The sequence below is a fragment of the Narcine bancroftii genome, chromosome 6 (assembly GCF_036971445.1).
Source record: "Narcine bancroftii isolate sNarBan1 chromosome 6, sNarBan1.hap1, whole genome shotgun sequence".
In the NCBI taxonomy this organism is placed as follows: Eukaryota; Metazoa; Chordata; class Chondrichthyes; order Torpediniformes; family Narcinidae; genus Narcine; species Narcine bancroftii.
The window spans coordinates 11,212,688-11,229,059 of record NC_091474.1 but is presented as its reverse complement, the minus strand read 5'-3'; the positions used below and the strand labels follow the sequence as shown (position 1 = coordinate 11,229,059).

The window sequence follows — 16,372 nt, the reverse complement described above, 5'->3', positions numbered from 1 at the left end:
CAATCACAAAACTGAATCAGATGGCTTAAAATACTATATGTGGTAAAAGTGTGTGTTATCAACAGATTAAACACTGAACTTTTGTTCATCAAGTTGAAGCTACGCACTAACACAGAGCCTCATGTTACAAGTCTCACATTCCAAGGTTACCTTGGAAGCATTGAACATTGTCAAGCAAATCTAACTACCATCTTGTGTTTTGTGTCAAGAATTCCCGGAGAGCTCTCAGATTTTTTAAATTATATTTTTGCAATTATTGTCTGGTAAGAATTGCGAAAGATTTCAAGAACTCACAATATGGAAAAGTCATCTTGTGACATATAAAATGGATACCTGCAGCATTAATGGAGTTTTGATGGTTCTCCATCAATTTACCGATTTGTACATTGTGTAATTCAATCAACAGCCATAGTAAAAGAAAGATATTTTTAAGATGACATTTACCCAGCCATACTTCTCCAAACTGTCCAGCTCCAAGTTTTTTCTCTAGTTTGAGTGATTCTCTTGGAATTTCCCAGGCATCTTTCTCCCATGGTTTTTGTGGTTTTTCACTCACGCAAGGCTTTGTTAGCTTCTGACACAGTCCATCTCCTTGTTCTAATAATCAGGGGAAGAGGGGAATAGAATGTTAGCTCATATTATGCCCACGAAGGCCTCATTGAGGATAGACAAGAATAATATCAGCTGTGACAAACTGATTTTTAATCTGAGAAGTTTTTTCATTAACCTTTTAATAGTGTCATACGATTCCCAAATGTTCTCAGCTAAACAATTTGATATGAACAGCTCTCCCTAGAAAAGAGGTTAATTATTTACATCCCTCTCTGCTGCAAAAACAACATTATTTGGAATATAATGAATAAGAAGAACTGTAAAATCTCTTTTTCTGTCCCCTGCTGGAACCAGCAATGCTACCTCAGAAATCCAAAAATCCAGATGCTAGAAATCCAGACCATATGAGCATCTGGACTTTTTGAAAACTCTCAAACTTTTAAAATTGAGCGGGCTATTGTGAGTGTGCATGCATGAATAAGTGCCACAGATGCACAGTGGTAGCAAGCAACCATTTTATTTTTCTTGAAAACTGCTTGTTCTGATAAATGAAACACAATGAATAAACTATCAAAATTTACCTGTCATCCCTTCTTTATTCCACCTTAAATTTGAATTTTAAAAGACAATCTAGAAAATCCAGGCTGGCCCATTCCCTGAGTAGTCCAGATTTTCGGACTTCTACTGTATATATTCTCTCTCTTTGGCTTGGCTTCGCGGACGAAGATTTATGGAGGAGGTAAAAGTCCACGTCAGCTGCAGGCTCGTTTGTGGCTGACAAGTCCGATGCGGGACAGGCAGACACGGTTGCAGCGGAAAATTGGTTGGTTGGGGTTGGGTGTTGGGTTTTTCCTCCTTTGCCTTTTGTCAGTGAGGTGGGCTCTGCGGTCTTCTTCAAAGGAGGTTGCTGCCCGCCAAACTGTGAGGCACCAAGATGCACGGTTTGAGGCGTTATCAGCCCACTGGCGGTGGTCAATGTGGCAGGCACCAAGAGATTTCTTTAGGCAGTCCTTGTACCTTTTCTTTGGTGCACCTCTGTCACGGTGGCCAGTGGAGAGCTCGCCATATAACACGATCTTGGGAAGGCGATGGTCCTCCATTCTGGAGACGTGACCCATCCAGCGCAGCTGGATCTTCAGCAGCGTGGACTTGATGCTGTCGACCTCTGCCATCTCGAGTACTTCGACATTAGGGATGAAAGCGCTCCAATGGATGTTGAGGATGGAGCGGAGACAACACTGGTGGAAGCGTTCTAGGAGCCGTAGGTGGTGCCGGTAGAGGACCCATGATTCGGAGCCGAACAGGAGTGTGGGTATGACAACGGCTCTGTATACGCTTATCTTTGTGAGGTTTTTCAGTTGGTTGTTTTTCCAGACTCTTTTGTGTAGTCTTCCAAAGGCGCTATTTGCCTTGGCGAGTCTGTTGTCTATCTCGTTGTCGATCCTTGCATCCGATGAAATGGTGCAGCCGAGATAGGTAAACTGGTTGACCGTTTTGAGTTTTGTGTGCCCGATGGAGATGTGGGGGGGCTGGTAGTCATGGTGGGGAGCTGGCTGATGGAGGACCTCAGTTTTCTTCAGGCTGACTTCCAGGCCAAACATTTTGGCAGTTTCCGCAAAGCAGGACGTCAAGCGCTGAAGAGCTGGCTCTGAATGGGCAACTAAAGCAGCATCGTCTGCAAAGAGTAGTTCACGGACAAGTTGCTCTTGTGTCTTGGTGTGAGCTTGCAGGCGCCTCAGATTGAAGAGACTGCCATCCGTGCGGTACCGGATGTAAACAGCGTCTTCATTGTATATATTAGAACATAACAATTGCCATGCATTCTCAAAATGAATGGTTTTTTCTTCTGGAATACATGATCAGAGGCATTTTTAAGAAGGTAGTGGGCAGTGGGTTAAAGGTAGCATAAGATTGCAAATAATCTGGGTTCTGCAGGAAAGAGAACTGAGAAATTTGTGATAGACTGTGCAATGCCTGGATATTAATTCTGGACTGCAGCAAGGTAGATATTATTATTTACCTACATTGCATAACCAATTTCCATCAGCCAGCAATTTAGCTGTCAGTTTTTAATAGGTCAAAGTTGGACATTTGTACAAGGACACAAGTTCAAAGACAACTGGATCCATTGGTAATACCCAAAAACAGGAAAGGTTCTATTTTGTAAGCAGATTAGCAAGAACAAATATTTTAGATAAGATATCAATAAAATTGAAAGGGTGCAGAAAAGATTTACTTGAAAGTTGGCAGGACTTCAGGAACTGAGTTACAGGGGTAGATTAAACAGGTTAGGACTTTATCAAATCTCCCTTCATTCTTTTACGCTCTAGGGAATAGAGGTATACAAAATTATGAGAGGCATCGAAAGAGTAAATCCAAGTGGGCTTTTTCCAATGAAGTTAGGCAAGATACCAACCAGAAAATGTGGATTAAGGGTGAAAGAGGAAAAGTTTAGGGAGAACAACTTCACACAGAGAATAGTGGGAGTATTGAATGACCTGCCAGTTGAAGCGGCAAATGCTGGCTCAATTTTTAACATTCAAGAAAAATTTGGACAGGTACATGAATGGGAAGTGTATGGAAGGCTATGGGCTGGGTGCAGGTCAGTGGAACAAGGCAGATTAATATTTTGGCACAGACTAGAAGGGCCAAAGGGTCTGTTTTCTGTGCTGTAATACTCTATGGTTTATCTTAATGTGAGACTAAATTGTTTGCCTAAGAACAGCATTTATGTTTTGTAGAAAAAATAGCATTGATAAAATCCACAATATGTGTGACCAGCACAGCACACATTTGCTTTGCCTTCATCTTAATTAGATTCACTATTAGTCACATGGGAACAGTGCACAGAGGTCAGAACAAAAATCTGAAACTCCCAAGCATATCAGATAGGCAAAAGCATTTACAAATTTATTTCTGATTAGTTAAAACCACCATTAAAATGTTGCTGAAGGCACTGCAGACCAATTTAAAAATGTATCCCACTGAAGAGTTTGCTGTTCAAAGATTGCTTTACTACATAATGATACTCACTCTTATAATGATTGACTAGTTCATTCAAGGTGATGAAGGTTATTCGGGGAGAGATGTAAAAGCCACCGTTGTCCAGTGTCCGTATCTTGTAATGTTTCACTGTGTCCCCCAATGAAGGATCATAATCTCGAACAGAGAGGGAATAACTTCCTAATCCACAAAAGAGAAGAGATTTTAGCAATACTGATACATAATAATATCAAAATCTCAGCTCAAAACACTTTTCTGGTTGTCTTTTTTCACCCCTAAACATTTTTTTAAAAGTTGTCATCCATTTTCCACCATGTCATCCATTTTCCACCATTTCTCTCTTCTGAGAATACTTCAAAGTTAAGGGTTAATAATGGAAGCACACAAGTGAACAAACTTATATAGTTTATTGATGTTCAAACTTTACACTTGGGAGTATAGAAATGGAAGGCTGTTCCATATGATGCCATATCTACCAACAATGTGCTACATTGCATGGTTAAACATGCTTTTGTTCTTAATATTAAATAAAAGCACTCACCTTTGGTAGTTTCACTATCTCTTATCATGAATGAGCCACATTTATTTCCTGTTGCCAGAAGTTGCCTCTCTGCATCCTTTCTACTCACACCTTTAAAGAACCATCTTGAATGGAATAGACAGAACATATGTTAGTTTAAAAGGGACTTGCTTCTTTTTCAACTTTTTAGTCTATTCAACAATATTTAATGAATTACTTTTTGCTATGTGTGTAACCATTTTTTTTTAAAAATCATGATCTGGACACGGGTGACCAGGGTCAGCACTGATAGCCCATCCCCAATATGTCTTGAGTATGCAAGGGTGAGCTGCCTTCTTGAAGTGATGCAAGTTGAGGAAATAAACTGGCTCTATTGCTAAAGGTTCATCAGCTAATGTTGCCCAGGGCTTTAGGAGAAGTTACTTTTCATGTTTGTTCAGTATTGCCACGGCATGATCAATGCCATGATTAATCTGAATCACCTAATGGATGGCGACCCTATTCAGACACACACAAGTTACATCCAGTTGAGACAATATTTTTAGTATATCAAAGCAACCTCCTTCAGTAAAGCATTGCATTTAAATCTTGTTTAATAGCAGCACAGATTTTACAAGGTTATTATGTAAAGATGAAGACAGCTAATTATTCTTAGCATTGTGTAGCCACAGTGTTGAAATCGCTATATATTGTGGAAGCATGTAGCCGAAATTAAAACTGGAAGTGCTGTAGATACCGAGCAGCTCAGGCAGCATCCATGGAAAGACAGGAAGTTATTTCTTCTGATCAACAGAGTATTTAAAATGTTTCTTTTTGCACTGATGTTGCCAGACCTGCTTAATATTTCAAGCATTTTCTAATTTATTTCAAGTTATCAGCACCTGCTATTTAATACTTCCATTATTAGGTTATTTCCATTGCTGAACCCTATCATAGTACATCTACAGAATAAAAGACTTGGATGAACTTAATAGATGTAGCAAGTGAGAATATTAAATAGTGACAGTTTTCTATTTTTCAACCTAATGATCTTGATTATATCAATTGTGGAACAAACAACACGAAAACTACCTACGTTAGGGCATAAATGCTTTTCATGGATACTTACTCTTCCGTTTCAAGTGAGTTAACCTTGGCAAAATAGTTGCTTGGAATATAACCTTCCTGATTAGTTACTAAAGATATTCCCAGCCACCATTCATCTTGTCTGTGGGGCAAAAATAGAGGACAATTCTGTTAGCTTGGCTTACGTGCATTTACCAATAACAATTCAGCAGATTTCATTAAAAAATAGGTGCGATCTTAAAATGTTTGTTAAATGCAAGTTGCTAGGGCTCACACGAATATTTTGTAATTTATCTGGAATTTATCTCCTGTACTTTAAAACTGCAGAATTGCATTCGATATCTTAATGGTGCAACCTCTGACGTCACACTTGCTTTTACCCATCTATTGTGCAGAGTTTTGTCCTGGATTTTGTCCATCATTTTCAATGATGTTACTCTCTGATGTTCTAGGAATTGCATCTTTGGGGCAACAGAATTCTTGCAGAATTTCCTGTGACCTATATTTCTCCTAAACTTCTCAATAAAAGCACCGTTGTGTGGGACCTTTATTGATCCACATCAACACACTGAAATGATTATCTGCAACACATTCCTGATGGTAAAAAAATGTTAAAATTTCTCTCGATGCCAATGCTTGCCTTACTGAACAAATCGATCAGGAATTTTGACTGGAAATTAGGTAGTTTATTTCCCTGGTTTTGTATAAGCAAATAGTGGCTATGCTTCAGGTTGAAGTATATATGGTTTGCTTACAATATAAACTTTATTTTTTTTAAAATATGATTATCTGAGCAAGCCTGCTAATTATTATATTAATATTATGGCATATTATTTATTTCTATTCTTCCTATTCTAACTCACACCCAATTCCGCTCCTACTCACCTGTTTAGTACAAATGTTAAGAGTTAACAATAGAGTATTCAACTCTTTACTTACTGTGAGATCACTTTCACTTTTTCTCCTTTCTTAAAACTCAAATCTCCCTCATGAATGCCTTCATAGTCATAAAGTGCAATTACCACCAAGTCATCATGCCCTACAAACAGAAAGTGTTCAATTAATTCCCTTCCATGGAAAAGCACAAAACTTTTAATTTCATCACATTTATCCTCTTAAGAAAGACAAAAGCTGCAGACGCTTGAATCTTGAGCAAACAAAGATTGGCTGGAGGGACTCAGCAGATCAAACTGACCTTTTCTACTCATGGGTGCTGTCTGACCTGCTGCGTTCCTTCAGCAATTCTTTTTTTGCACATTTATCCTCGTCGCATTAATGATGAAGAACAAGAATGTCCCAAATTCTGGGTCACTGTCTGATAGATCCAAGTGCAAAGCAGTAGAATCTCTGACTGGTGAAGCACACTGATGCAGATTCTTACCCATACTGCAAGAACAGAATGTTTTCCATGGCCAGGATGAATGTTGATCATGAACAATCTGGCCTCGTTAACCAGGATACACAGAGGTCACATGGAAAAAAATATTTACAACTGTTTTCCCTCCAATTTCTATTTTTGATAAAATGCTAATCCAAGGATAATTAATTAGTTCTTTCAAAATGTCCTAACAAACATCATGGTAACCATGAACACAACTGACCCAAATTCCATCTTGACCTGTGCAGCCCACGTGGATTTGTCTGTTCTCCCTGTCACCCAAATGCTCCGGTTTCCTTCCATATCCCAAAGGGCAACATGGTTAGCCCAATGCAGTTCCAATGCCAGGGACCAGTGTTCAAATTTGGTGCTGTCTGTAAGGAGTTTGTATGTTCTCCCATTGCCCTGTGTGGGTTTCCTCCAGGTGCTCTGGTTTCCTTTCACCCTTCAAAGCATACTGGATTTGTAGGTTAATTGGGTATAATTGGGCCTCACAGGCTTGTGGGCTGGAAGGGACTGTTACCGTGATGCATGTCTAAATTTGAAAAGACTTGTAGCTCAGTAGGTTAAAGGGCAAGTGTAAGTAGCCTCTTGTGCAGCTAAGTATCACTGTATCCCTGGCAAATTGGTGCATATGTGGAGTGAATAGATCACAGAGGAAATTAAGAATGAGAGCCAGAAAATGACAATGACCACCTTCTACATCATAAGAAAATAATGGAAAAATATTCCATCATATTCTTGGATACTCCATAAGCTGTGCTCTTTATGATGGGGTCAATGTAAACCAGGCGAAATAATAACTTCATCATTCCCATCAACATTCTGCAACAGCACAAATGAAAGCAAAAAATATATCAGAAGCTTCCTCTTCAAATTTTGGCAATGTTACTTGTTCCTGATCCACTGTGTCTTTGCAAATTTGGCAAATCTAATAGTTGGTTTGAATATGTGCATCAGGAGAACTTTTGAATAGGTGCACAAGGAGAAATCAATGATGCAATATACCTGGATTTTAGAAGGTACAACACAAATGGTCTTTATAATGAAATACAGGTTTGTGGAGCTGGGAGTAATAAAGAAAGCAGGCGAAGTCTTAGGAGGTATACGTGGTTAGTTAAGTAACATTGAGAAGAAGAGAAATTTCTTTGCCAAGTAGATTATAAAGGTTTAGAATTCTCTATTCCAGGCAGATTATAAATACTCAAGCATATTCAAGACGGAATCTGCACAATATTTAGTCACCAGGGAAATCAATAGTTATGGGGGCTGTGCTGAAGTGTGGAGAGGTAGGAAATTAACCACAAAATCTTATTAAATGTTGTTAAAGGCTTTGTGAGCTGTGAGTGTTGTGGTGAGAATGCTGCTGCTATCTGGGCTATGCAATCTTTAATTTTGATGCAATATATTCAATTTCCAATCTTTTCATGCACAACTCCAAAGCAATGAAACAAAATAATTCACCATCATGAATTTGTACTGTGTAACAATTTTCCAAGAGGATTAAAGTAAGCAAAGTTTGATGAGCTACCCTACTTCAAACGCTTTCTATAAGAGAATCCAAAGATAGCGCAGACATCTATCGGAGTTACAGACAAAGCTCTCAGAAAACAATACTTTCTAATTTGTTCTGACATTTATCACAAAATACACCATTCCGTGAAGAATTCCCATCTTCAATATCATTAAGTATCAGGTTACAGGACATCACACAACTCACAATTGAAGTTGTAAAGCTCTGTAAAGTGTCAAAGTTCCTTCAATTCAGTCTGACATTATTTTTATTGACAGAGTATTATCCCCTAGCTTTAAAATCCTATCTTGCTCTGCACTCCCTAGCTAGAACAAACTTAATCCACTATTCTGGTCTTCTCATGAAAGATGATAAAGATACGAGACCTAGAAGTTCTTGTAAGCTTTGGTAAAAATGAGCATTTCAATGCCTTTTACAAATATTAGAAGGATGTAGGAATGAACCTAATATTTCAGAGCCTTGTTTTATATCAGTGCCATTTTGTTCTGCACTAATTCCTTCAAGGTCCAGACTGAACCTCCAGAGTGTTCTGGGATAAAGAAGTGCTAAAGATTCACTCCCAGTGTTTGATGAACACTTTTTTCCCCATCACTCCCAAATAGTCCATCCCTTATTTCACCTCTTTCCACTCACATACCACTTTAAGTATTCCCTATGCCATAGGTACTCTGTGATTGCTTAAAGTGGTATGTGGGTGGAAAGAAAAAGTTTGAAAACCTGTTTTAAACCTAATTGACTCATTATGTCCACAGTTTCATAACTCCAAAGGAAATGGGCCAATGACAATATATTTCAGTAACGATTGGGTCTAGAACAGTGATTCTCAACCTTCCCTTCCCCCTCACATGCCACCTTAAGCAATCCCTTACTAATCACACAGCACTTATGGCATAGGGATTACATAAAGTGGGATGTGAGTGGAAAGAAAAAAGGTTGAGAACCACTGCCTTATTTTGAAATTATGACCTCTGATTTTAGAAGACAGCAGAAGCTTTGATTATTAAAACAAAGGTCTATTGTAAGAAAATATATTCCATTGTATGCTATTTTGAGGATGATTACACATTAGGAAATGAGGGCTTAGTGGATTTCATTAAATTTTGTGGTGTCCCTTTGAATTTATGGAACTTTATTTATGGTTCCAAAGTAATTAGAAGAAAATGAAAATTAGAAGCAGGAGCTGTCCAGAGTCTCCTGAACCTTCTCGGCCATTCAATATGATCTTGGATGAGCCTTATCCACTTTAATATGCAATGTCTAAAACTTCTATCAATCACATCCTTAAACAAGTTCAGAGCATCCGCAACCCTTGCAAAACAGAGGGTGCATAAAAAAATTCTTCTCATCTCAAATTTAAATCTTGCACATCTCAATGAGATCATTTCTCATTCTTCTTTGTATAGGTTAAACTTACTATATTGCTCCTTCTGACTATATTTGTTTTATAGAAAATGCTGACAATTGGTTCTAATGACTGACCAGAGGCAAAAGAAATATTGGAAATAAATTTATTCCTGATCATATTTGCTGAATGAGTGATATTGCAGCTTGTGTACTTCAGAATTTCAATTGTTTTGACGTTGATGGAAATAATGTTGGAAGTGGAGTACCACACTCATACTTATTCATTACTTGAAGAAGTGATCATTTACAGTATATATATATATAAGAATAACCAGCTGGATACTTGAAGTAGAAACGATCATTTTCTATCATGAACAAGAGTCTTATTCCCATGTAAAACAATTGCTGAAGATATTTGTAGAACCCTTAAAATGTTATGTTGTGTGAAGCAAAAATTCAAAAAAAATTCTGAGCTCCAATCTTAGGTTTGTCATCAATTGGAAGCGTGTGATTTGAAAGATTAATAAGAATACAGATTATATTAATTTTCATCTTGGCATAATGCTGCCAGCCCCATTGCTACCTCAACAATAATGCAGCAAAGTGAGTGGAATAAGTGGGTAGGTACCAAAGGAAACAATGTTTAGCTGGGTGGCTTTAACTTTTGGCAGGAAGAATCAAGCAAAGTCATTATAAACTGGAGTGAGCTATTCTAAAGAGGTCCAGAAAGATCTGGTATACATGTTCATAAATCATGGAAAGGGACAAAGCTGCTTAAAGAACCTAGAGAGTGGATCCTTAGAATAAAGGAAGTTGTGGGTATATTTGAAAGGGCAAATAAAATCATGAAAGGTATAGACTGAACAGATGCAGAAAAAAAACTTCTCCTTGATAAAGAATGAGTGGATATAGAATGAGGAAAACCAAAAAAAAGCATTGGGTTTGGTCTGGAATGCATAGCCAGAATTGTAGTGGCAATAGATTCAATTGTCTGGGTAAGTAATGACAGGAACAAATCTACCGGGCAATGGAGTGAGGGTGGGGAAATGGGTCTCTATAGCTTTGTCATAGAGCTGGCACAGACTCAATTAACCAAAAAACCTTCTTTTTGGGCTGTCACCACTCCATGATCCAATGAAATAATAGCACATTACTGGTTTTATTTGTAAACTTTCAAACCATCTCTTGTTACCTGTGGAAGGACTAGAGAGTGATCCTTTCAAAAGAGAAACTAAAAACCCTCAGTTTTTGCCACCAATGGAGTTTTTGCCACATCTATGAATGAATGAGTAATAAAGCAACTCGGCTGTAACAATAATTCCCATCAGCAAAGAATTGTTTTGATTAACAACTGCTCCTCCAATTCCATGAAGTAGTATATCCACTGATTTGCAAATAATTTAAAACTTGCATCAATTGCACTGAAATAAAAGTTATTCTGAACTATGCAATGCTTCACTATAATGAATATCATGCCTAGCTATGTCAAATCTAATCCTGTCTCGTCCATGAACAATGCTATTCAGTATCCTTTTCAAAGATGATCTGTGAGTTCACAGACTTGCTTACAATCCTGCATTTCGTATTTCAATCCATTTCCAAGTTTTTGACAAGGATGTTAAAGATTTAGCAGGTGGATACTTTGTTGTAGAAATCCACCTGCTGCTGAAGATTGGTGGTTCCATTGACAAAGATCCGCTCTCTTGAATCACATTGATTCATGGAGCAGGAAATCCTGGATCTGAAACTGGTCATTGATGTCATCTCATTTTAATCAGGTGTTTTAATTGAGCAGTGTTCCCCTCTTTGGCTCGAGGATCCAACTGAGGATCTCATTCTTGTATTCACAATTAATCATTGCAAAAATAAACCATTCTGCACGTTTGTGGATAAGGTGATCAAAATATCTGTAGACAAAGGGCTTGAGGGACTGGGGTTGGGAGTGGAGTAGATTATAGAGAAATTATAGCAGTCAGGGAATTGAATTTCAGCAAGAAGTTAGGGTAGAGGAGAAAAATCCAGAACAAGAAAACCAGAATTTGATTGTCAGTCTTGTGGGAGAAACACAGTCGTTTGCACTTATAGTAAAAAAAATAGAGAAATGCTGGAGGAACTCAGCTGGTCTCACAGTGTCCATAGGAGGAGGAGTGCAGACCAACGGACAAATGGAGTTAATTGGGTATGATAAGAGGAAAGGTGAGAATTGATTTTAGCTCTGTGAAAGGAGATGGAGGGAAAAGGGAAGAGAGGGAAAGACAAAACAAGAGGCAAGGAGACAGGGGGATGAAGATGGGGGCTGGGGTTTAATGGAAACTGGAGAAGTCAATGTCATATAGTAGGATGGCCCAGACGGAAAATGAGGTGTTATTCCTCCATTTGGAATGTGGTCTCAGTCTGGTAGTGCAGGAGATCATGGACAGACATGTCAGCAAGGGAACAGGATAGGGATCTGAAATAGGTGACCACTGGAAGACCCACACTATTGTGGCAGACAATAGTGGCGCTCAATAAAGCGATCTCTCAGTCTCTCCAACCAACACTTCACATGTATCTGCAGAGGTCATCTACTGCATCCGGTGCTCCCGCTGTGATCTCCTCTGAATATCTTTACCTCTTATGGATGCTGTGAGACCAGCTGAGTTCTTCCAGCATTACTGTGTGCTTTTAATACATAATCTCGGCATCAGTTCCATGAAGGCGAGTAAAATAGCACAGGTAATAATCATGACATCTTGCCAGCAATTTCTTATCCTTATTGAATCTTTTTAATACCTTGAAATATTGGCAGGTTAGGAATCACACATGATGATCCCTTGACTCACAATCACATCATTAATTACATTACTGAAGCCAGCAAGAATTTCCAGTGACAGTGGGGAAAGAAAAAAAAAAAATCAACCGAATCTAATAAAATAAATTTTATAAATTTCGACATACATTTCATACATGCCATTTCAAGAGTCAATGTCGCCCAATTTACACCCAATTAACTTACACCCCCGATATGTTTTTAACCAACTCCATGCAGGCACTGGGAGAATGTACAGACAGCATGGGATTCGAACCCCAGTCCCAATCGCTGGTGCTGGGCTAACTAACCACTACGCCCACTGTCCTACCCTACTTACAAATTACAAATATGACCATAAATTTGAATTTCATACATACCTTCTGAAGCTGCTGGCCCAGAAGGAAAGCCTTTTGTATTCTAAAGAAAAAGAAAATGTTAACTGGATATTAATATTCCATTGTCCTTATACAGAAAAATTTACAGACTTGTCACAATATATTTCATAGTTGATCCCACATACTTCAATGACTGATTTTCAGTGAGATTCTAAGAATGCACTGAGATTTATAACACTTCTACAATTAAGTAAGTAAACCCTCACATGGATATGGCTGCAGCAATGGAAATGTCTGACACCCACCCCCACCAGTTTCTTATTTCCATTTAAGGTAAATTCTTCAACCATGTATTTTGATTTTCCAAAATTAATGTACTCTTACTTTCAAAGAACAAAGAAACATCCAATTAATTTACACCGAAATAGAGCACCTCGAGTTCATTAAATTAAAACAGCTCAGACTAGTTTCCAATCTAGCCCAAAACCTCCTACATTGCAGATACTCTGATTCAGATTGCGGACGTTCAGGCTCATCAAGTTGGTGATCTTGTAGGCAGCAAGGATGTGATACAGCAAGCTACAGATCAGATTGAAGGCCAGGCAGAGCATTTACAGATGGAAATTTAAGTAAAAAACATTTAGAGATACAGCACAGTATACAGGCCCTTCTGGCCACAAGCTCGTACTGCTCATACACACCAAATTAACCTCCCAGTCCTGTATGTCTTTGTAAAAGAAACTAGAACACCCAAGGAAAACAGACACAAACTCCTTGCAGACAGCCCTGTAATAACATTGCACTAATTGTTAATCTTGAGAATTTCAATCGAATAACTTTTAGGAAGTCGAATTCTTCTTTCTTTGGCTTGGCTTCGCGGGCGAAGATTTATGGAGGGGGTAAATGTCCACGTCAGCTGCAGGCTCGTTTGTGGCTGACAAGTCCGATGCGGGACAGGCAGACACGGTTGCAGCGGTTGCAGGGGAAAATTGGTTGGTTGGGATTGGGTGTTGGGTTTTTCCATATACAATAAATGGTTAATGAGTCTCAGAATGTTTTTCTACATGAAATATGCTATGTAAATATATATTTTTGTGGCGGGGCTTTATCCTTATTTTGCATGCTCTCCTTTTCCATCAAATTTTTATCCATGTTTAAACCACCAAGTCTATTTGCATCATCACCAACAGCCAGATCAGCAATGGGATCAGAAATACAACTTCTGAATACAAATCAGAACTTCTGGCCTCTTACAAAATGAGGAAGTTACTTTTAAAATGTCACATTAAACATGAGTTGCCCCTGAACTCCTGACTCTTGAAAACCATTATTGTGAAGATTCAGTCCACAAAGGCTTTGTTCACTATGATAAACACACACACTTTTCATCGTAACATTGGTTCTTAACGACAAAACAAATTCCTCGGGAATATTTGTGTGAATGTAAAATTTTTTCAACAGTTGAAGAAATTCCTCAATCTTTTTATTCTTACTTACAAGACTGTTGGATGTAGGGTCTTTCACATAAAGAGCAATTTGAGATTTACGTACGGGATCATTTAAATTTTTTTCTTCCAAATCCACAGAATCCTTTGACTTGGCACAGCCCATGTTTCTGAAAATACAAATTGATTAAAAAAAAAAATTATGGAGAATGCCATTTTGTTGGGTTGTACTTGTGCAATCCGATGACAATAAACTTAATTTGACAATGTCATTGTAAGCTAATAATTTTATGAAATCACAGAGTGTAAATTTAGAGTTGACATGATTGTACTGTGACAAATTATGGATATGCTTTTGGGAGGTAAATTGGGGCTGGTTTTTTAGTGTAGGTCATATACAAACACTAAAACAGATCTTATTTAAAATACTGGAGCTCTTCTAATGCTAGACATGTCGGGGCCCCAGAGCCTTTGCAAAAGCTTTGGAGAGTGCCCAAAGGACTTCACTAATGGATTGTTGTTTACAAAAAAGCAACACATGAAAGAACTTGTCAGAGCTGCATTCGGTCTGAAGTGGAACTTGCTGTTCTCAGAGGGTCATTTGGTTTTGCAAGCAGAGAGAGAAAACAGGCTTTTTCTCAGAGAGAGAGAGAGAGAATTCAGTTCTGCAGTTTTACAGTCAGCAGCAGCAGCAGCTGGGACTGGAACAGGACAAGCTGGCAAGCTTTGTGGATAAACCCATATAGAAGACAGGTTGTGATTGCTTAGTTCAGTCTGTTCAAAGGCCTTGTGGTTCATCCAAGAGGAGAGGACAGGCTGCCTAATGTTTCACTTGAAATAAGAGAAACAAAAAGGAACTCTGTGGTGACCTGAAAGAAAGGGGAAGGTTGGACCTGTACAAAAGGGACAGACTCCACTTGAACTGGAGGGGGACCAATATCCTGGCAAGTAGATTTGCTAGAGCTGTGGGGGAGGGTTTAAATTAGTTTGACAGGGGGATGGGGAGCAGAGTTTGCAAGCAGTGTCTAGGGTGTATGGCCACCTAATTAAGAAAGATAACAAAGGAAGGATGGAGGTTAAGGTAAAAGGTAGAAAAGGGAATATATGTGAGGGTCATTCTCTGAAATGCATGTACTTTAATGCAAGAAGCATAGTGAACAAGGTAGATGAGCTTAGAGCATAGATTGGCACTTGGAATCATGATGTTGTGGCAATTAGTGAGACCTGGTTACAGGAGGGATAGAACTGGCAACTAAATATTCCAGAACACAAATGTTTTAGATGTGATAGAACAGGGGGTAAAAAAAGGGGAGGAGTTGCTCTGCTTGTGAAGGAGGACATTACGAGGTGGCAGGATGGTTTGGAGTGATCATCCAGTTAGGCTGTTTGGGTGGAATTGAGGGGTGGAGGAGGCATGAGGGCACTAATAGGAGTGTATTATAGATCACCAAATGGGCCAAGAAATTTGGAGGAACAAATTTGTAAGGAGATAGCATATGTGTAATAAACATAAGATAGTGATCATGGGAGATTTTAACTTCCCTCACATTGATTGGGATACCCATACAGTAAGAGGGCTGGATGGGCTAGAGTTTGTCAAATGTGTACAAGATAGTTTTCTTAATCAATACGTAGAGGAACCGACTCAGGACAGTGTAATACTGGATCCCCTGTTAGGGAACGAGATAGGTCAGGTGTCTAAGGTTAACGTTGGAGAACAAATTGGGTCTAGTGATCACAACTTAGGGTAGTTTTAGGGAAGAGCAAAGAAGGGCCTAAAGTTGAGGTTCTGGATTGGAGAAAAGCAAATTTCGAAGGAATAAGAATGGATTTGGGGAGTATTGAGTGGGACATTATTTTTTCAGGAAAGAATGTAAATGAAAAATGGAGAATATTCAAAGAAGAAATTTTGAGAGTACAGAGTAGATATTTCCCAGTGAGGATCAAAAGAAAGGCTGGAAGACATAGGGAGCCTTGGTTTTCGAGGAATATTAGAAATTTGGTTAGGAGAAAGAGGGAGATGTACAAGAGGTATAAACAGCAGGGTGGTGAGAAATTGAAGGAGGACTACAAGGAGTGTAGAAAAAATCTTAAGAAAGAAATTAGAAAGGCCAAAAAGAGGCACGAAGAGGCTTTGGCAGGCAGAGTAAGAATAAATCCAAAGGGTTTCTATAGGTACATTAAAAATAAAAGATTAGTGAGGGATAAAATTGGACCACTTGTAGATAGGGAGGGTAGGCGATGTGAGAAGTCAGAGGAGATGGGGGAAATTTTAAATGATTTCTTTTCCTCGGTATTCACTAGGGAAAAAAAATATTGTACCAGTTAAAGTAAAGAAAAATAGTGGGGAGGTTCATGAATCATTTAAGGATAACCGAGGAGGTAGTGATGGCAGTGTTAAAAAA

The 16,372-nt window shown here is 38.7% G+C and overlaps 1 protein-coding gene and 1 long non-coding RNA gene across 11 annotated transcripts in view; one reads left to right on the top strand and one right to left on the bottom strand.

The window, feature by feature from the left end:
* The window catches only part of LOC138735703 (uncharacterized), a 320,545-nt gene that overhangs the window by 50,069 nt on the left and 254,104 nt on the right, over window positions 1-16,372 (top strand). The window lies entirely within an intron of this gene.
* hck (HCK proto-oncogene, Src family tyrosine kinase) overlaps window positions 1-16,372 on the bottom strand; it is an 86,497-nt gene that overhangs the window by 39,013 nt on the left and 31,112 nt on the right. For 3 of the 6 annotated variants that reach the window (XM_069883916.1, XM_069883917.1, XM_069883915.1), the window contains 7 exons: window positions 14,020-14,137; window positions 12,565-12,604; window positions 6,080-6,179; window positions 5,184-5,282; window positions 4,097-4,200; window positions 3,586-3,735; window positions 445-597 (listed from right to left, as the gene is read on the bottom strand). In XM_069883916.1, coding sequence (XP_069740017.1) covers window positions 445-597; window positions 3,586-3,735; window positions 4,097-4,200; window positions 5,184-5,282; window positions 6,080-6,179; window positions 12,565-12,604; window positions 14,020-14,133 — 760 coding nt within the window. In that variant the 5' untranslated portion in view covers window positions 14,134-14,137. The remainder of the gene's footprint in view (window positions 1-444; window positions 598-3,585; window positions 3,736-4,096; window positions 4,201-5,183; window positions 5,283-6,079; window positions 6,180-12,564; window positions 12,605-14,019; window positions 14,138-16,372) is intronic. The other 3 variants (XM_069883921.1, XM_069883920.1, XM_069883918.1) reach the window with 2 other exon arrangements.